Source organism: Ammospiza nelsoni, chromosome 19, assembly GCF_027579445.1.
Source record: "Ammospiza nelsoni isolate bAmmNel1 chromosome 19, bAmmNel1.pri, whole genome shotgun sequence".
Lineage (NCBI taxonomy): Eukaryota > Metazoa > Chordata > Aves > Passeriformes > Passerellidae > Ammospiza > Ammospiza nelsoni.
The window spans coordinates 2,046,219-2,067,141 of NC_080651.1; the positions used below are offsets into that span (position 1 = coordinate 2,046,219).

Below are 20,923 nucleotides of genomic sequence, written 5' to 3' on the forward strand. Positions count from 1 at the left end.
GCTGTTGGCCTGTCCCAGCCGTGTGTGAGGTGGCACCCACTGCCACCAGCTGAGTGCCACAGTCCATCTCAACACACAAAATTAATTGCAGTTTCACAGTTCACTTCCTTTTCTGCCTTAACATGTACTCATATTCCTTAAGCTAACTTTTTTGGAAGTAAGATGTAGAGAATTCCATGTATGAAAACCAAGTTCCTTTGCAAACATCTTTGATTTGTGAGAAGGAAAAAAATATCCTGAATCTGTCTCAGCTTAGTCCTCCAGGTTGTACCAATTCTCTTTCAAATGTAACCACAATTTGCATTCAGATGCCACATCTTTAATAACTCTTTTATTATCCTAATAGTCAGTCTTCAGTCCAGAGACCGAATAGGCACAGGAGGACAAGTTGTGGACTGCAGTCGCTTGTTCGATAACGATTTACCAGACGGGTAAGCTGACATCCCTGTGATGTAAACACAAATGCAGCTCATGCAACAGACTTCTGTGATAGTGAGACAGTTTGCAAATAAAGTATTTTAAATCTTGCATTCAGAGTTCTGCAGCTCTGCCTTCAGAACAGGAGCTGAGCCAGCTGGGGTGCACAGAGCAGTTGATAGTTTGGCTGTTGTCTTATCTCCACTTGGAAAAGGGGGGGTGACATACGTAAAGAAATGCTTTGAAAAGTAACTTGTCCAAGAAAACACATATTTCAGATTAAATCACAGCCAGCAAAGTGCCTTATGCATGCAGTAGTTTTGTAGCAAGGAAGTGACCACACTGCCTGGCTGCCCTTCTGCAGCACCATGCAGAGGTGTAGATCCACTGTGATAAACATGGATAACTTCTTCATGCACCTCTTAGGGAAGAAAACGTGACTGGGAAAGGTAATGCAGCCCAAGTTCTTGCTGTATTTACCTTCCAAAAGTAGGGTTTAGGATTCTTGTTTGTCCCTGTGAGAGTCAATGACATCATTATCACCTAGAACAGTTTTGCAAACACAGGAAAATACTCTGGTTTAGGTTCTGGTGCTGTCAGCAACTTCTTCAGAGCAAACACAGACTTTCTGAATGTGATTCTTGGCAGGTAAAGACAGGAGAAAATGAGTTTTCAGAGGATGAATTTTGAAATGCAAATTATCATCCTGGTCTGTAACAGCATTCTTTTGTTAATTTGAAGTCAAGATAAGTCAAAACCATTTCTGAAAATGCTTCTAAATTTTCACTTCAGAATGTTCCTTGCATAAATATTGCTCACTTAATTGTGTAACTTCAAAGTTTGCTGTACAGCCTCGTGCATTTCAGTGTGCAAATTTAGTGATAATTCAAAAGTCACATTATTTGAAGCTGACTTTTTAATGAAGGAAAGCAGTGCATGAAGATGCTATGAAAGCATTTTTTGGAGTCAGTGGTCAAAAGAAGTTAAATGCATTATTAAACATGTTTCCAAGAAGTTCCTTTATGTGGCTATTTGGATTTAATTAGAATTCAAGTCATTATTGAATATGAAGGTGTGATACTGTTAATGATGTGCCTGGTTCAAGGGAAGAATATGTTCAACCATTCAGAGTTGAACTCTCAGTTTTTTCCTGTCACCTCACTCAGCTAACATGATTCATAGCAGTGTAAGTCTTCCTGAGCTGGGCATTTCTGTTGGAAACATTCTGTGCCCTGGTTTCCTAGAAATGCCCCTCAGTGCCTTTGTGTGCCCTGCAGGTGGGAGGAGCGCAGGACTGCTTCTGGAAGGATCCAGTATCTAAACCACATCACAAGGACAACGCAGTGGGAGCGACCCACACGGTGAGGAGTTCCTGGGATGCTGTGGGAGGATGAGTTTGGTTATTGAGCAGTTCCAAGGGGCTCTCACAGGGGGATTGGGTTGCTCATTCCTCTGCTCAGTCACTCTGCACAAGCTGAATGCTTTCTTTTTCAGCATCCTTTTCCTTCAGTCTGCCTAATGTTTAACTCAGAAGATCATTCTGACTGCTTTTATCCCTGCCCTAGTTGTAATATCTTTGCTTTCTTGCAGAGATGCTGTGGTAGAGCTCTGTAAATACAGAGATTACATTTTGCAGATATCTTAAAGGGGGGAAGAAGTGAGACCATGAGTAGCTGTCAGACCTTGCTCTGTGACCATGTAACCCAGAACAGCTACAGCTGATGGCTGCAGAGTGTGTTTGGAAATCATTGTGATCACTTTTTCTGATCACTGTAAATGTGTGTTGTGAAACTGTTCCTCAAGCCACTTTTGCTGTTGCCTGTGCTGCAGGCAGTGTCATTGCATTTTTATCAGAATCCTCTGTAGATTGTCTGTGCCTGCAGATGTTCTCTTCCATTCTCAATATCATTCTGGTCTCTGCATGGATATATTTGATTTTAAATAATCTGGACTGTTAACACTGTCAGCTCTGATACATGTTTGCAGTTTTGGATTGAAAGGACTGAACAGCTTTTTGTTTTCCTATTTCTGGTATATTGTATATTCTGGTATATTGAAATACCCATTCTAAACTCTAGACACGGTAGAAAAACAAATGCAAAATGTATCATTTGTATTGGGGATTTCTTGTGACCTTGTAAATCCCCCTTTAACCCATTTAAAATCCTTTTGAAAGCAGCATTGAGATACAAAATCACACTGCTCTTGTGAGCAACTGCTTTTATTCTTGCTTAGCCCTTTTTCATCATCCTGGCCTAATAACATTCCATAAAAGTTAGAAGGAATAACAAGGCCTGATCACTTCCTCAGCCACACGAAGGCAAGGTGAGAAAGTTTGGAGGTTATCGGAGCAAGACAGCCCCAGTGGCAGGGAGAAATGATGAGGAGGACTCCATCTTATCAGAAGGCTAATTACTACTTATCCATCTTATCAGAAGGCTAATTAATTACTTTATTATATTATTCTATACTCTATTACACTATATTACATCTAAAGTGAGTCTGCCAAGCACTCAACTCAAACTTCACAGTCTCGTGACTGTCAGCCCACAGTCCCCACACACACACCGGGATTCAATTGGCCAGTGAATCAAAACACTCACACCAGAATCCAATTATCAGTTCCCTTCAGGTAAACAATCTTTCATGATGCATTCCACTTGAGAACAACACAGAAGCAGTAAATGAGATAAGAATTGTTTTTTCTTTGTCTGAGAACGCGAAACCCAGAAATATTCTTGGAAGAATTGTGCCTTGCTTTTCTCTGTGAAGAGCAATGTGGTGACAGGAGGTGAGGAGGTTCCTGGTTCCTCTGGTGAGCGTGGACCAGGAGCTTCCTGCTCCAGTTGAGGTGTCCCCAGAGCTCGGGGTGCAGCTGCTCCGCCCCAGGTGTGCTGTGTGACCCTCATGGCCACCACACTGAGTTTCCCCGCTGTCCCCAGGCCAGCATCAGAGTACTCGAGCCCGGTGAGCACGGGCCTGGTTCCTCTGGTGAGCACGGACCTGCTCCAGTTGAGGTGTCCTGCTGGGCAGGTCACTGGGGTGTCCCCAGAGCTCAGGGTGCAGCTGCTCCCCCACAGGTGACCCTCATGGCCACCACACTGAGGTTGTCCCTCTGTCCCCAGGCCAGCATCAGAGTACTCGAGCCCGGTGAGCACAGGCCTGGTTCCTCTGGTGAGCACAGACCTGCTCCGGTTGAGGTGTCCTACTGGGCCCGGGGTGCAGCTGCTCCCCCCCAGGTGTGCTGTGTGACCCTCATGGCACCACACTGAGTTTTCCCCTCTGTCCCCAGGCCAGCATCGGAGTACTCGAGCCCGGGCAGGCCCCTGAGCTGCCTGGTGGATGAGAACACTCCCATCGGCGGCACCAACGGCGCGTCCTGCGGGCAGGCGGCGGATCCGCGGCTGGCCGAGAGGAGGGTGCGCTCGCAGAGGCACAGGAACTACATGAGCAGGACACACCTGCACACCCCTCCCGACCTGCCTGAGGGATATGGTATGGAAATCACACGGGGTCACTCGTGGGGCGCTCAAGAAACAGGGAAAATGGGTTGTGTCTTCTCATGTGGGAGGTATTTGCATTCCTTGGTTGAAGGAAATTGGTCTTTGTGAGTCTCCATGCTTCATTTTTTGTTCTTGTATTTATTAATTTGTCTTGATTTCACAGAGCAAAGGACAACTCAGCAAGGTCAGGTCTATTTTCTGCATACTCAAACTGGTGTCAGCACGTGGCACGATCCAAGAGTACCTAGGTAAGAAATTATGGAAGTACCCTTAATATTTCAAATCAAAATCACTTAAGCAGTGCTCTCCTCAAAGTTTTCTCTGGCTAATATTTCTGATTCTTGGCCCCTAATACATTATTTTAACATGTCATTCATCAAAATGAATTAGTCTGTCTGCTTCAAGTTGGTATTGTAATGAAAAAATGGAAAACTGGGAAATAAATTACAGTAGTGTTTTGGAAACAGGAACAGTTCACTGATTCTAGATTTTGCATATGATTTAGAGCCAAGTCCAGATTTTAGTACTCTGCAAAATAATGAAACAAAGAGTAGAATCTGAACACTTCCAAAAGAAGTGCCATCAAGGTACTTTGGTGAAAAGTGGGTTGAATTGAAACAGTCAAACTGCTTTTCCTGTTGCAATTATCTTAACACTTGGAAAACAACAAATCCTAAGTATTTTAAATTCCATATCCTTATTTACACAATATACATGTACATACTGTTCATGAAAGTACACATGATTATTGCTGATGTGTTTGAAAGGAAAGGATGATAGTGGAAATTATCGATAGCTTCTGATTGTCCTTTAAATAACCAAGAAATCCTGTTGTAAATGATAATAAATCCTCTTGTAAACACTTGCCTCCTAAAGTCAGGAATGGTGGTGTGAGATTTGCGTGGTTTGAAATTGGCAGCTTTGAAATGGAGTTTTGTCACTGTTTTTCTGTTGGAAGGTTGTACCTTGCTTTGATGCAGGTTTGATGCACTGCCTGAAGAGCTGAGGCTGCAGTTAGTGGGAAGTCAGTCACTTGTGTATTATGCAAAAACAGGCTCTAAAAAAAAAATAATATGAAGATCTAATCCTTAAGTTTGGGGTGTGATAGTTCTGCGTGCAGTCTAACTCAGCACTGCCCTGAGGTGTGGCAGCACAAACAGCAGGAGTGTCTCTGAGAACAAGAATTGTTTGCATGAGGATAGAATTTATGTCATTTCTGAGGAATATTGTATTTTTGAGGCTAATAGCCACAGCCATGTATCCAGCACAAGTAATCCCTGCAGTCCAGCAACAGTGTGTTCGTGGGGAATAGCAGCAGCAGTTCCATCCCAGAGCTTGTTTCCATGTTTCCATCAGTGGCTCCTTGAGTCTCTGGAATCCCTGCAGACTGCACCTTTTAAGGCATTCTGTCCCTTGGCTCTTTCCTCCCTCAGCTCCCATGATTTTGGGAGAGCTGAACACCTTTGGGAAGAGCTGCACTGGACAGTGTGAGGGGTCTGAGGTGTGAATTGCATCCATGAATAATCAGTGTGTATTTTTGGAGACCAGCGTTTGTTTTCAGTGAGGCTCTGGAATGAATTTACATCTTCCTAATTTCAGCAGAATTTTTCTTGAGACCTATTGAGCCACCTCTGCATTGCTCAGGGCAGAGCTGAGTCATTGTTCATCTACTTGATTTGAAATAGTTAGAGAGAGAGCTGTTTGCTTCCCACAGGCTCCTGGGGTTCTGGGGCAAAGCAGCCAGTGCCATGCACATCCCATGTGTAATTCTTCATGGAAAGTCTAACTCTTCAGAAATACAGTTTTGTTTTGTATGAGTTTCTAAAGTGTGATTCACAGCTCCTTACGTGACTAATGTTGTTTTAAAAAATGTTTTCTGTCAGAATTGGTGCAGAACTGCAATTCCATTTTGACAAATATGGCAATGGTCTTTATTTTTGTTTGAAGCCTTTATTAATTTAACAGCTGAAGTTAGTTTGCAGAATGAGGGCTATTTGATAAGAATTTTTTCCCCACGGCATGTGTTCTGGGGTGTGTGTTTTTGCTGTGGTGGGCTCGTACCTTGGGAGCAGAGATTCCAGCTGAACAGATCAGGTTTCTGAGACAATACATTTTCTCAGACTTCATGGAATTGTTCTGTTACATTTACGCTTGTTTGGCTCGGAGGCCAATTGCTGAGGTATTTTTCATTTTATATTTGTTTTCACAGGGATCTTAGCAACATCAATTGTGAAGAGCTTGGTCCGCTGCCTCCTGGATGGGAGATCCGAAATACAGCGACGGGCAGGGTTTATTTTGTTGACCATAACAACAGAACGACGCAGTTCACGGACCCGCGGCTCTCTGCAAACCTGCACTTGGTCCTGAAGTGAGTCTGGAGCCTGCTGTGGGTCGGGATGTGCTCTGCCATTCCCGGAGCCTTTAAGGAGTAATTCTTTGACACATCACCAACTTACCCTGTTTCACGGCAAAGATGAGCTTGAAAAGAGCCTGCAGGAGCGTTTAGGCAGGAATGTGGCTGTTGTGATGCACAGGGGGAGGGAAGCAAATGCTGTCTGCTGGCCCATAGATTTTTTTTTTTTTTCCTAACAGCAAGAGAGACACTTTGTTTTCGTTGTACTTCGTTCTATTTTCAGCTATGAAGGACTTGTTTTAAAATAAGTTGTGTGTGAGCCAGTGGTGTCAAATACTGATGAGTTAGGAAGGGGTGCACAAGTGCCCAGCTATTCTCCTGGAGTAAAGGAGAAATAACTCGGCTCCTGCCTTCAGTTTTAGAGTAGCACTAGTTGATATGTTCTCAAAACAAGGCCCCAATAATTTAACTCCGTTGTTTTACAAAAAGGATAAAATAGGAACCGCATTTTTTCTGCCTTCGTGTTTTGATATCATAATTTCATCTCACAGTTTTAAAAAGAAAAGGAGAGACTTAAAAGAATTCTGGCTCGTGTTTTATCCCCTAGGCACTCATTACACACTGGGGATTTTCTACTAAAAATGGAAACCAAACAGCAAACAAGTATTTCCTTTTTTCTCTCATTTTTTCCTCTCAGACGGCTTGTATGAGGTACTTGGGAGTTTGATTCTATTGTTTCTCCTGCTAATACCTTTTAATAATCTTGGGAAACACCTGTAAAGTATTGAGTAGGTGTTAAGTGGAAGAAACAATGAAGAGTTGGTTGGATGGAAAGCCAGGCAGCCCTGGGTGAGGAGTCAGTAGGAGGAATAGTCCTGAGAGGAAGTGAATCATTGGGAAGAAAAGCTGAAGGAAAGAATAATGGGAACAAGCACGAAAAGACAAAGCTGAGGAATGGAAAGTCATATCCAGGAGACAGCATGTTTTTAATGCATTACACTAAAGCTGTCTAGCCTCTACCCAATATACACTTGAAATCACACCCCAAGAGGGAAAGGAGCCTAAATACAGAAAATATGTTAGAGAAATCATCGGTTTTATATGTGTATGTTACAGGACTTCAGTAAGCTGCCATCATCCAGAAACTTCGAGTGTTGTTTATTATTTAGTTTAAAACAAATCACTACTCCTTTTAGCTGAATTGAAATTGGTAGTTTGAAAATAAAATTATCTTGAAAAATATCAGCAGTGAAGGAGCATGTTCATGTTTGAAACACAGAAAAGTTCCTAAAATCAATTCAGATTCAGTTATTTTACTTCAAGAAAAACTTCAGACCCTCACAGCTACAGCAGTGCAGTCCTGAAGCTGTAGAAAGCTCAGTGAACTGGGTGTATTTGACAAGCTGGCCTCCTCAGGTGGGTTTGTTTTGAAATGGCAGAAGGGGCACAGTAGCCAGTTCTGGATTGTGGAGGACAGATAACAGAGCTACCTTTGTTAGCTGGAAAATCCAATTTGACTTTTAATTTCCAGAATCACAGAACCATTTAGCATTTATTTGAACTTAGAGTTCTCCTACAGTGTGCTGAAGTGCCTCATTTGTCCATCTGTCTTTCATTAGGAAAGGATTTCAGAAACTCACCCAACAGTGTCATCAGCAAAGTCTGCTGCCTGATAAATCATTTTTGGTGTTTATTCTGTTATTACACCAAACAGGATGTGTGAAAGTTTCCCCTGCCTTGAGCCCACCTCCTTATTTGTTCTTTAAAAAACAAACAAACAAAAAAAGTAGTTTGCCTTAGGCCTGTCATTTTGTAAATTATCTGAGAAATAAGTTTAGACTTCATGTGGGATGGGTGTGATAGAGTTATAGGCTCAAATGAGAAAGAATTCACTCTCAGTGATACTTTTTCTATTGATCTGAGTAAAGCCATTTGTTCTTCCAGTTATGACATTGTAAGTTATGAAAATAATCAGACTTGTTACCCAGTTCTGTTCTAAGAGATTGACCAAGAGTTTGTGATAATTTTGATAAGTAATAGCACCTGAAAAGTATTTAGTTGTATCCTTCAAGCACTGTATGGAATCAAGCACGGTCACTCAGCTGTGAAAACAAACTGAGAAATGAGATTTAATGACCTCAAACACTGCAGGTTCTTTAGCTAATAGTGCACTGATCATTTTTAGTCAAATCTGGAAGATGGCATTTTATTTTTCTCCTCCTAGTACTTCCTTATTTTGGGAAGCACTGTGTGGTGAAAAAGTAATGATTTCATTTGATGCTAAAATCATGCTTTTTTCAGACATTACATTTCCTTTAAGAATGACCCTGTCTAACTTTGTGCTTTGGGGAACTTTTTACCCTTAAATGTGGTATGGAGGGGTGCTCACTTTAATATATAAATATGGCCTTTTCTGGTAGTCCTATACAAGGAATATTTTCACTTAATCCTCCTTATGGAATTAGAAATTCCAGACTATAGAATAAGAATTTAGTCTTAATTTGTGTATCAAGTAAATACAGTTTAAATGAGATCCATATTTAAAACTAATCACAAGTGAAAATTGCCATGCATGTGGCACAAATGACATAGAGCCACAGAACCAGAGCCAGTGTGTGTCTAAATTATTACAATGATTTGTATTTTTCTGGATGTCCCTGTGGAAAACTCTGGAGGTGAATTTTGGTTGGCCAGGAGAGTTTTCTACTAGGCCTTGTCTCAAAACAGACATTGACATGTAAATTTCATTTAAATTCTAAAATACATTAAATTTTAAAATTATAATAAATTTATTATAATTTAGAAATTTAAAATTTAATTTCTGAAATGAAATTATAAAATACATTAAAACTGTGTTTGGTTCCATCTATTTAAAAAACAAGAAGAACTAGCTTTCCACTGGAAAACATTCTAAATTGTAATGTTTCTTATTTATCCAGTAAATGTAGGGTATTCTCATGTGCTCCACAGAGAGATGATATTCTTAGGCTTTAAAAATACAGTTTTTATCCTGTGTTGCTTGGGAATGCCATACTAAAAAGCTATAAAAATATCCACTCACTGTGTACAAGAAACGACCCAGAGAGAACATCTCTGCAACATGATCCATTTACTTTTCCTAGTAAGAAGTCAGATTTACCAAATCTCTTTGAATTGCTAGTAAAAATCCTTGTTTATCTGTGCCAATTAGTTCCATGTGAACTCCCACATTCCTGTGGTCCAGACCAGGCCAGGTACAAGGGACAAGGTCCTTGCCAAGCTGCCAGTACAAACATCTTTTTGTAAGCTTGCTCTTTTCCAGACAAGCCATTTAAAACAGACTATGGTATTGACTGGAGATTAGAGGCAGAGTGTTTGGCAGATCCCTGAATTTTAAAATGGAGGAAGGGAAAACACACAAAGGAAATATGGAAACGGTCTCTGAGAAATTCAGTGTCAGCAGCTTAGTAGTGAAATTGTATGGATAATACCTTATTGTATGTGCTGTAACCTTTTGCATACTTTGTAGAGTAGCACTAATAGAAATAACAAGCCCTAAAACCACCTGATAGTTGCCAAGAAAGACAGAGCCATATGTCTTTAGTCAGGATAAAATCGCTCTGAATTTATTCTTTACTGGCCCCAGACGTTTTCAGCGTAATCACAGTAATAATCACAATAAATTGGAAGCAGTTTAGGTAGAATGCCTGCAGGTTTCAGGAGGGAGCAGGGGCTGGATGAAGGGTGTCTGAGGCTGCTGTGTGTGTTGCAGCCGGCAGAACCAGCTGAAGGACCAGCAGCAGCAGCAGCAGCAGCAGGTGGTGTCCCTGTGCCAGCTCCCGGACGAGGCCGAGTGCCTGACGGTGCCGCGCTACAAGCGGGACCTGGTGCAGAAGCTGAAGATCCTGAGGCAGGAGCTGTCCCAGCAGCAGCCCCAGGCTGGCCACTGTCGGATCGAGGTCTCCAGGGAGGAGATTTTTGAGGTAACTCGAGATTTTGACCCGTTTTATAACAAGGGGGTTGTTTGTAGCTGTGTAAAGGAGTTGTTCACTTAGATGGAACCTCGGGGGCTGCAGTTAAAACTGGGATTGTACCGTGGTGAGGAGGAGCCATTCCAGGGGGATGCCAGCACTGACATGTAATTGACATAGATGTCTCTACCTAAATCAAGGCAAACTTTCTCTGTGGCTGGAGATGTGCAGCCCTTGTCAGGGACTGGGGAAGGAGTCTGAGCACTTCATGTGTCTTACAGTCCTGTCTCCCTCCTTCCGTGTATTTGAGAAGCTGATGAGTGTTTTAGAGGGGATGTTAAAAATTCAGCTCTATTATTAGTGATCTTTGATACAGTGTATCTTAAGTAAAACTACTACTGAAAAGGATTCCTCTTCAGAGTTTGGATTTCTTATCATTGATCTGAATTCTCTCTCCACAATCAGACCAGTTTTACAACTGTCTGGGCTTCTGAATGGCCAGAGATGCCCACAGTGGCGTCTCTGCATTCTGTTTTGGGATGTGATTCAGCAGAATCATTCTGTTGACTTGACTAAACACATTTATAATTCATTGGCCTTTTCTGGAGAACAGTTTGTCCTTTTGAGGACTTTCACCCATCCCACCCATCCCTGTTGCAGTTTTACCCCACCCACAAACTTGATCTCCCCACTGTGTTGTCACAGTTTTTCCCAGCCAAGAAAGATTTGTGTTGGTCTTCCCTATGGAGAGTCAGATCACTTTGTAAGCAACTTAAAGAAGAAGGGAGGGAAGGCTACAGAATTACGATGTTCTTGTTCAGCCCAGTGTGTTGGGTCCCCACACACCCACCTGCCTCCTCTGTCCTGTAGAGGCAGAGCTTGGGGCTGGTACTGGACATAAATAGGAACCAGACTTTTCTTTTTTTCTCTAATTCCTTTGCATTTGTTCTCCCTTTCAACTTGCTTTCTGTGTTTTTTTGGTGAACACTTACTGACAGAGGAATAATCCTGTGGTTTTACTGGGATGGCATTGCTGATTCCATTCTTCAGGTGCTTCTTGGAGGCTGGCACATGTGTTTTACCCAAAGTACAAACTCCACTCTTGGCTTTTCAGGCTGCAAAAACTAGGAGCTCTTATGGAAAACTAAAGGAGTTAACTTATAAAAAAATTGTATCAGTAATGTGAGAATGAGGGACAATGTTCTGATCACTGCTCACCCCTGGAAATTTAATGGGAGGTGGTTCTTCTCAGCTTCTCATCAGTTTATTTGACAAGTGTTGTCACATTTGGAGAAAATGAAGAAACAATCTGTGATTTGAGCAACTGATGAAGATCAGGAAAATAATGTCCCCTTTAAGAGTGTTCCCTTTGGACTCAAGTCTGAAACTCCCTTCATTTCCAATACCCAGCAGCAGCTTTTTCTCTGTAAACAGCAGTTAATAAAGGGAAGTGTTGTGTGTTTACAGGAATCCTACCGGCAAGTCATGAAGATGAGGCCAAAAGACCTGTGGAAACGATTGATGATAAAATTCCGTGGGGAGGAGGGCCTTGATTATGGAGGTGTGGCCAGGTAAACAGTGGCTCCTCTGTCCTTCCCCTGTGCTTTGAATCCTCAACCAGCCCATCTTCTTTTGTATTATTCTCATTTGTTTTTATTTCAGTAACAGATTAAATGTCAGAAGAACATAAGGCTCTAGGTAGCATTGTAAAAGAAAAAAATGCTTCAAAAAAAAGAACTAATTTCTTGAAAATAAAATGCAAATTACTCATCATGTCAAATATCTGTCATATGTGAGAGGTTTTGGTATCTATAGAAATTAACATATTTTTCTTTGGTTAGTGAAGTTTGGGTATCTGAGAATATATACCACTAAATACTTGTCTTTATGCACAATTTTAACCAAAAAATATGCTTAATTGCAAACTGTCACTGCTGTTTGAAGCAAAATGTTGCCACCAGCAGTTGGTGGGCAACTTCAGTCTGTCAATAGTCTGAGGTTACTTTTCTCTTATAAAAAAATGACATGCCCAATTGTCAGACCATTATTTACTGATTTGTGAACACATAATTAAAACTTGAACTAAATATATCCATTACCTTAAAGATTATTTATATCAAGAGCTTTGATTCCAACATCCCTCTATTTAAGTGAATACATAATGTCTTGTCTTAGTGTGTAATGGATATAGGAGAATCACAGTCAGAAACTCTCTTGGAGATGAGTAATCTGAAGGAAAATCTTGGACAGCTGTCAGGTGTTGTGTGGTTACTGAGCTAGTAAAAATAATTCTGATTTCAGCCATATCTCAGCATGTTCAGAGATAACTTCCTTCACATTTATGTTTAATAGTAAAATTTTAAAAACCAGACTTTTGGAATGATTCTCAGTGTCACAATGCATTTGTCTCTAGAGTTCCAATAAAAGATTTTGTTTTCCAGGGAGTGGCTGTACCTGCTGTCCCATGAGATGCTGAATCCATACTATGGGCTCTTCCAGTACTCCCGGGATGACATTTACACGCTGCAGATCAACCCCGACTCCGCCGTCAACCCGGTAGGGCTGGTGCCAGTGCTGTAAATCTGGCATTTCTGAGAAACCAAACACACACCTGGGCAGGGCTCAACACTCAGGAGCCAAATTCTTACAATTGCTACTGCTGGACACTGAATTTGTACAATTATATGATGGTTTCTTTTTAGCGCTGATCAGACTTTGCAAACGTGTTCTTAATTTTCTGTCAGATGTCAATTTATGATTCCTTTGGGAGAAATTCAGTTTGATTATTACTTGTAAGACTCCTGGACTGGAAGTAAAATACTCAGTGTGCCATGAAACAAAACAAAACCTCTGCACAGGGTTTGGGCTTGGGGTTTTCTTCTTTTCTGGGTGTTGAAATTTTCTCTCATGCTCAGCAGTGGGGGTGTCACTCAGCAGCATGGCCTTGTCTCTGCTCTGTTCCAGGAACACTTGTCCTATTTCCACTTTGTGGGCAGGATCATGGGGATGGCTGTGTTCCACGGGCACTACATTGACGGCGGCTTCACGTTGCCTTTCTACAAGCAGCTGCTTGGGAAGCCAATTACTTTGGATGACATGGAACTGGTGGACCCTGATCTCCACAACAGCTTAGTCTGGATACTGTATGTACTCTGTAGGGTACCTCAGGATGTTAGAATGCTGGCTCTGTTATGTGATAATGGTCCTAAATCCTGGAAATGAGGTGTATTTTGATCTCCTTCTCAGGCAGATTTAAGAACTATCTCTCACACAATTCAGCTTCTTTAAGGCTAAAAATGCTCAAGCTACTCAAATTTTAGGGGGGAGGTGTGTGGAGTTAATATTAATTTATTAATTTTACCTATTATTAACAGTAACAGATTATTAAAATATAACATGGAAACTTTGATAAAGATTTTAAAATGCAACATAGTAAAACTGTATGTTCACCTTCTACATCCAGGCAGGGCTTCGAAATGCCATTGAAAAACGAAATTGTGCTTCTGTCATGTAGAACATGGCTGTAATATATTTGCAGAATTTGTTTTCCCTCAGTCATTTGCTGCTTTCTTTGCACCAGTGAGAACGACATCACCGGGGTCCTGGACCACACGTTCTGTGTGGAGCACAACGCCTACGGGGAGATCATCCAGCACGAGCTGAAACCCAACGGCAAAAGCATCCCCGTGACCGAGGAGAACAAAAAGGAATATGTCAGGTACATCAGGAGCTTTTCCCAGACTGTTTTTCGATTTTCTACAGTGGGGAAGATCTGTTAATGAAGGCCATTACTGAAACAGTCTCCTCTGCCTGACAAAAGTGCAACTCTTAATTAGTTTATCTTGGTAGTAGAAGAGTTCTTGTTAAAATTGCTGTGTGAGAAGTGATGTAGGAATGCTGGATTTACTTCAACAGTTACACTGTTGAATTGTCAGTGTTGTGCTGTGGGGTTGTGCAGTGCTCGGCTGTAATCCTGTCAGTGGGGCCGTGGTTTGGGGCTGGATAAATGGAATTGCAGCTCTATTGCCTTTGAATACATCCTCCACAAACCCAATTTGCACTTGCTCACAGGCTTTATGTGAACTGGCGGTTTTTGCGAGGAATTGAAGCTCAGTTTCTGGCGCTCCAGAAGGGATTTAATGAAGTAATCCCACAACATCTGCTGAAGACATTTGATGAGAAGGAGCTGGAGGTCAGTGCAGCAGTGTTGTGCTGTGTGCTGAGGCTCTCAGAGCTGCAGGAACACGGGGCTGTCCTGGTGTGCTCTCGCCTGGGATGGGGCAGGGCAAGGGCTGAGCAGCTCAGGGGGACCATGGCTGTGTGTGTGCCTCCCATCAGAGCTGTGGCCGTGTCCTGGAGGTGACAGCTCACAGCAACTGCACAAGTGGCTCCCCTGCAGCTCAAACCCCTCTGAGCCTGCTGAGGACCTGCAGTGACCTCGGGCTGTTCTCTGCTCCATCAGAGTCCTGGTGCAGAGCTCTCCCAGGGCAGTTTCCTCATGTGCAGTTCAATGCTGCCAGCAGAAGAAGCTGTCAGCCCTTAATGCACTGCCCTGAATGGTGTCAGGCACCTGGGGTTTGCAGAGCTCAGTTCTGCCAGACTCCATTGGTCCTGTAAATCCAGCAGAAGGAAAGGTGCTGTCACAAACAAGTGTGCTACAGAATGTCAGGATCAGCGTCCAAACAATATTCTCTGAAGGCAAATCCACAGATCCCAAGCTTGTTTTAAACTGAAATGGAATTGCAGTCTGTGGAGTTGAGGGGTTTGCCATGTAAAATGGCCACAGGTAAATTATTCACATGTGTTTGTGATCCCTGGGCTGGAATGTGGTGATTGCTCCTCCTTTATCCCAAATATTCTCACTCCCAGCACTGAGCCAGCCAAGCTGCTGCTAACCCTGAGCCATTTTGCAAGTGTAGAATAAGAAAGGGGAAGGTCCAGTGTTCTTAGTCATAAAAATGTCTTCAGAATTATGATCACATCCTCCCTGAACTGAACCCGATCCATTGTGGATCTCCCTTCAGGAGCACTGAAAGCTCAGTGGCAGTGTCAGCTCTGTCCTTTGTGTGGTGTCACAGGAACAAGGTTCCTTCTGGGGCTCCAGGGCTGGACCAGCCAAACTGCACCCTGGGCCATGTTCCTAAAGAAATCCTGAGGTCAAATGTGAATTATTCCTGCTCTGTCACACAGGGGTACAGTCTGTGCTTCTGTTTAACTGGTCAAGGCCCTCTTGTCTAAGCGTGAAATGGTTTGGGTTCTTTTTAATTTGAATTGAGACCATTTGAAAAATGGTTTGTGTACAGAGGTAGAATTAAAAAAACAAGAAATTTATATTTCTGCATTGCTTAAGATGAGGGAGGAGTTACAATTTGCCTTTGGTATAAAATCTGTCCATTTTTCACTATCATTTCTTCATAATTTGGCTCCAAACCAAGTGATGAAATAATATAATAAATCTATTTTAAATTTACAGCTCATCATTTGTGGACTGGGAAAAATCGATGTGAACGACTGGAAGGCAAACACGAGGTTAAAACACTGCACCCCCGACAGCAACATCGTCAAGTGGTTCTGGAAGGCTGTGGAGCTCTTCGACGAGGAGAGGAGGGCGCGGCTGCTGCAGTTCGTGACCGGCTCCTCGCGGGTGCCTCTGCAGGGCTTCAAGGCGCTGCAAGGTAACGCCGGCTGTGCTGGAGCTGGGGTGGGGCTGCAGCTGCCCTGCGACTTCTGAGAGCCATTTCAATGTCTGATTGCAATCAGTAGCTCTTTTCTGTGTGTTTGTGTGGTACCTTCTTAAGCAGGTGCAAATGGCTCTTTGATTTCATTTCTTCACTTCCTTCTCTGGCAGGAGGTTCTGATCAGCTCAGATCTCAAAGGGGTTCCAGAATCCAGGGTTTTAATTCCTACTTTTACAAGCCCTCATCAGTTGTACAGCTCTTTTAGACTGAAATGCAGTAACACAACTCAAGCTCAGACTTTTATTTAACAGCAGAGTCCCCATGAGAAACGCTGACCCTCTGAATTGTATTTTTAATGGCTGCTCAGACCGGGATTCCAGTTTTGCTCAGGTTGGGACATTTGTAGCTTCTTCTGTCCTTTGTGGCATCTTCAGTGCAGACCAAGTCTAAGCAATGGCTGTGCTGCAGTCTTTTTTCTTTAGCAGAGACATTAAAGAGATTTCTAGTAGTCAGATTAATTTAATAAAATTATAAGGAATTGACATAGTGACACTGTTGGATTTCAGTGGAATTGGCCACTCTTCAAGAACAGTTATAAAACAGGGACAGGTACAGTTTTGTTCTGTAGGAGGGCTGAGAGAAGATAAATTAAAAACTGTTGGAATTATGCAGTACACTGAGTGAAAAAGCTGATTTATTCTTCCTTATCAGTGCTTTTTCCCTTACCTTTCCTTTAAATAACTGCAGGGCTGTCTGGGTGGGCAAGGAGGGGTCTGTCCCACAACCACTGGGACTTTGCAGTTTTTTCCTGCCTGTTTATGATTTCATCTTCCTTGGTGCAGAGCTTCTCTTTGTATTTAGTTGCTCTCTTGTTGCAGTGCACCAAAGACATTTCATGTTATTCCTCACAGTAACAGATCTGCTCTGGGTTTTCAGGTGCTGCAGGCCCACGACTCTTCACAATACACCAGATCGATGCCAGCACTAATAATTTGCCTAAAGCTCATACCTGGTAAGGCTTTCTCAGTTCTCTCTTGTGATCTGTAGCTTAAAGACCAATCTGCTGTCAGAGCATTTGGAACAGTCTCACTTCTTTTGTCTTTTGTGACACAATCAAAGCTGTCCCTTAGAGGTGTGAGATCTGGAGATGGCTTTTGTTTCATGGAGCTGGGTGGCCTCATTCTTTAATCAAGCCTTGCTGGCAGCATCTGCAGCTCGGTGAGGTGAGGCAGAGCTGGCAGTGGTGGCTGCAGAGCTGAAACCTCTGTGCTTGTGCTTCCCCCCAGCTTCAACAGGATCGACATTCCTGCCTACGAGAGCTACGAGAAGCTCTACGAGAAGCTGCTCACGGCCATCGAGGAGACCTGTGGCTTTGCTGTGGAATGACCCTGCCAGCCTCTCCCAGACTCTATTTATACTCCTGTCAGCCAGAAAGCCCTTCCTTCCCTCAGCCAAGACTCAAGAAATGCTTGAAATACAGGAAACTTTCCCTTTTCTACACTAGGACATTGGGAGGGAAAGGACAACTTTTGGATTTTTTTTTTTAATTTTTAAAATTTTTTATTTCAAGAAAATAGGTTCTGTGGTTCCTGCCATAGGATCATTCAGCTGCTATTAAAAACTAATATCTTGAACATACAGAATGCTGACTTTTCCTACATTTCAACAGTTAAGCAGTATTCTATACTTAAAGACTACTACTATTTTTGTAAGAGGTAATCTATTATATTTGCCTACCTGATTTCTATTCTCAGATACCAAGACACAACTTCAGCAGTCGGTACAAGTCACGTTTCAGCCTGTTTTAAATGTATGATACTGAACAGCATCTATACCTGCTATTTTTGGAAAAAAAATATTTTGGATTATTCTAACTTTGCATAAAATTGGCTGAAAGAATCATTAATCTTTTTAATGAAAGCCACTTACATGTTAACTGCATTTTCTTATAGTAAACCATGATATTCTGCAATGTAAATTCCAGGTAAATGTTGCCACAGGGGCTTTTTTTATATTTTTCAAGCAGGAATTCCGGATATGATGTTTTGGGGTCCTATTTATATCACTTGTCAGATTCCTCCAGCAGAATTTCTAGTGAGTGACACAGACTATTTGGTACAGTCCTTGTGTTTACACGTGGAATAACCTTTTCTTAATGAACAGTAGATGTTTTGATTTTTTTTTTTTAAACAGCATTTTTCTAACAAGTCTGTCAAGAGTACTTTTTGTTGCTTTTGACCTTAAATTGAAACACTGCATTTTTCAGCTGTTGAAGCACTGATGGGCTTTGCCAGCAGAAGCCTGTCAGCAGTTTGTTCCAGAATCCATCCTGTCCAGTCAACCAAAGTTCGTTTGAATGCAGCCAAATCATATTCTGTATTTGTTGATGCTAAAGATTTATCAGGTAAAACATGTTGTAATCTCTGTCCAGCTGCTCATGACACTTGGGTTTAAGTTACAGCTAAGGAAAAATGGTGTATTGACTGAAATATGTGTAATGTGCTTTGGAAATGAGGTTGTAAGAGCACATAATTTATTGATTGTAGGGATGGAAGTAAGTATATATATGATTTATAGCATGGGTTGATCTCTTCGAAGGGGAATAAAATGCACTACCAGTAGAGGGAACTGAACTTTGATGTTAGTTTGGAAATTCTCAGTTGAGATCTGTCTGATCTGCTCTTGGTGTGTGGATAAATCAGGCTGCTTCAGAGACAGCGCCCTTCTCCTCTCAGCCACGAGAATATTTGGAAGGAGTAGCAGTTTTTTTCCAATCAGTGTTGTGTTTTTGTAACTTAGGTTACAATTAATCATCAAATCTGCACTATTTTTTCACTGCCAATGAGAAGAAAGTCAAAGGTATTGAAAATGCTAAAGGGATGGGATGTAAGCAGCTGTTCCATGTTTGCAGTGGCAGTCACAGTGAACCAGCTATTTACTGTCTGTTCTGTGCAGCTTAAACTAAATCTTGTTCTGCCAAGTCTGACTGCCACAGTGAGTAAACTACTACTGGATGTTGTGTGTTAGAGTAGTGGGCAAGGGACTACTTTTATAGAATTGTGGTGAGAATCTGGTGAGCCAAAGCCACATGTTGGTTTGATTATTTCTGTTGTACAGCTGTTGCTGGCAGCTTTGTTCCAAGGGACTTTGCTTCCCTTTCTGGGCTGGCTGCAGGATGAGGCTACTGAGGGATGGAAACAGAAAGCCAAGAGACTTGCTGGTGCTGGGACAGCCAGGCTGGAAACACAGCAGAGCCTTTTCTTTTCATTTCTCCTTTCCTTTCCTTCCCTTTCTTTTCTCCTTTTCCCCTTCTGCTTTCCTTTTCCTTTTCCCTTTCTTTTCAGTGGCCTCCTGCACTCCTGTTGAGGGGCTGCTGTTTGTGCATCCCTGCAGGGCTGCCCAGGTCCCTCTGGCAGCAGTAACTCAGCCCCTGTGCAGCTCTGGGGAGCCCAGCAGGTTCCTGCCCTGACTTTGTCACCCCAGCCCTGCCCGAGCTCTGCTCAGCCCCTGCCAGCTCTGGGGGTCAGTGGCTGCTGCAGGCTTTTTACAGACAGGTCCTTGTGTCATGGAACTGACAGAAGTGATTTTTTAAGGGTTTGGGTTTTTGTTTTATCCCCTGTGTTTGCCCAGCCTGTGGCCACAGCCTCCCTGGGCATGGAACATGGCAAATAGGAAATTTGGTGGGTTTATTGAATGCATGGTTATGGTCACCTTGCTGTCACAAAAGCACCTTTGGGGAGGGAGGAGATGAGCTCTGCAGAACAGAGAGCTGAGATCAGCTGATAATTACATTCATTTTCACAGCAGCCTTAGCAGTACATCTGTTTTTCTACTAAACATTTTGGTATGGCATTGAGAATTTTTTTAACTGCTACAGATATTGTAAATTTAATATATTATAGGCAAAACTAGACAAATCTGCATTGAACTTTCCATAGCTGACAGATGAGGATGAGTATACCAAGTATTTTGAGTGCCTTTCTACCTTCATAAAGACTGAGAGCTTTAACTAAAGCACCTCATCACCCAGTCAGATGTTTATCTGAAAGTGGTAAAGGGTTGATTCCTTTCCAAAATTTTGTTTCAAGAACACGTCAGCTACTTTCTCCTCAAAAAGGTGCTAAGCCTAATATTGCATTTTAACCTTGGACTTTCACCCCATGATTAATGTGAATATTTATTTCAATGTGTCCCTCTTACTGGGTTTTACTTTATCCAGTCTTTGGTTGTTTTAGAGAGATGTCACATCATGGTTTTATGCTGTTGCTTTTCATTATGAATGTTTAATTATGAACAGTGACTTTTGTAGATTTCAAATATACAGTTCACAGTTGAGTTTCAGAGGATTTAATTTCTCGGTGTAAAGAGTTTTGTAATGGTGCTTTGTACAGTATGTATTCTAATTTTTTTTTTTTTTGCACATAGGTTCAGTTTCCCTAAACTGATTTATTTGTACCAAATTTTTGTGTTGTACTAAAGTCCAGAGCACACAAGCTGTTTTGAAATTCCTGTTCCACAACACTACATGTGTACTGAACTCCTGGTGTGTTTAAAAGGCTGCATTGATGGAAGTTCAAGCTCTGCTCCTGTCACAGCACCATCCTCCAGCTCGATGTAGCATCTTTTTAAACAGCACCACACACTTAACAGGTGCCATTTGTTGTACTTTACACTATGTAGTAGGTTCCTGGCTCTGCACATCCTCAGTTGTCTGTAGTTGTAATTAGTTTATACAAGTGTAATTACTCCTCCACAAACTGACAGTTCTTAGTTTATCATTTCCATTGTATTTATTACAGAGTGTTTTAGCATTGGTATCATTGTATTTTCACCCAGCTGTTACATGAGCTTTAACAAAAAAAAAATCTGTATAAAATGGTTTTTAAGTACTTAATGTATGTACCCATGCAGAAGTTGAGCAATAAATTGTATGCTGTTTGCACTGTCACAGCATCAATGGTTTTAAAAGTTTGAAGTTTTTCTTAATTAAATCTTTAAAATGTAACGATGTCATTTTTAAGT

General features: G+C 42.0%; 1 protein-coding gene across 1 annotated transcript in view; it reads left to right on the top strand.

Moving 5' to 3' along the window:
* The window catches only part of SMURF2 (SMAD specific E3 ubiquitin protein ligase 2), a 60,728-nt gene extending 39,859 nt beyond the window's left edge, over positions 1-20,869 (top strand). Inside the window, exons 6-19 of the mRNA XM_059485592.1 lie at positions 347-431; positions 1,695-1,778; positions 3,710-3,912; positions 4,084-4,168; positions 6,130-6,288; positions 10,025-10,235; positions 11,691-11,794; positions 12,665-12,779; positions 13,188-13,366; positions 13,804-13,941; positions 14,295-14,415; positions 15,697-15,898; positions 16,838-16,913; positions 17,188-20,869. Of these exons, the coding sequence (XP_059341575.1) occupies positions 347-431; positions 1,695-1,778; positions 3,710-3,912; positions 4,084-4,168; positions 6,130-6,288; positions 10,025-10,235; positions 11,691-11,794; positions 12,665-12,779; positions 13,188-13,366; positions 13,804-13,941; positions 14,295-14,415; positions 15,697-15,898; positions 16,838-16,913; positions 17,188-17,287 (1,862 nt within the window). The 3' untranslated portion in view covers positions 17,288-20,869. The remainder of the gene's footprint in view (positions 1-346; positions 432-1,694; positions 1,779-3,709; positions 3,913-4,083; positions 4,169-6,129; positions 6,289-10,024; positions 10,236-11,690; positions 11,795-12,664; positions 12,780-13,187; positions 13,367-13,803; positions 13,942-14,294; positions 14,416-15,696; positions 15,899-16,837; positions 16,914-17,187) is intronic.
* Positions 20,870-20,923: the final 54 nt, after the last annotated feature.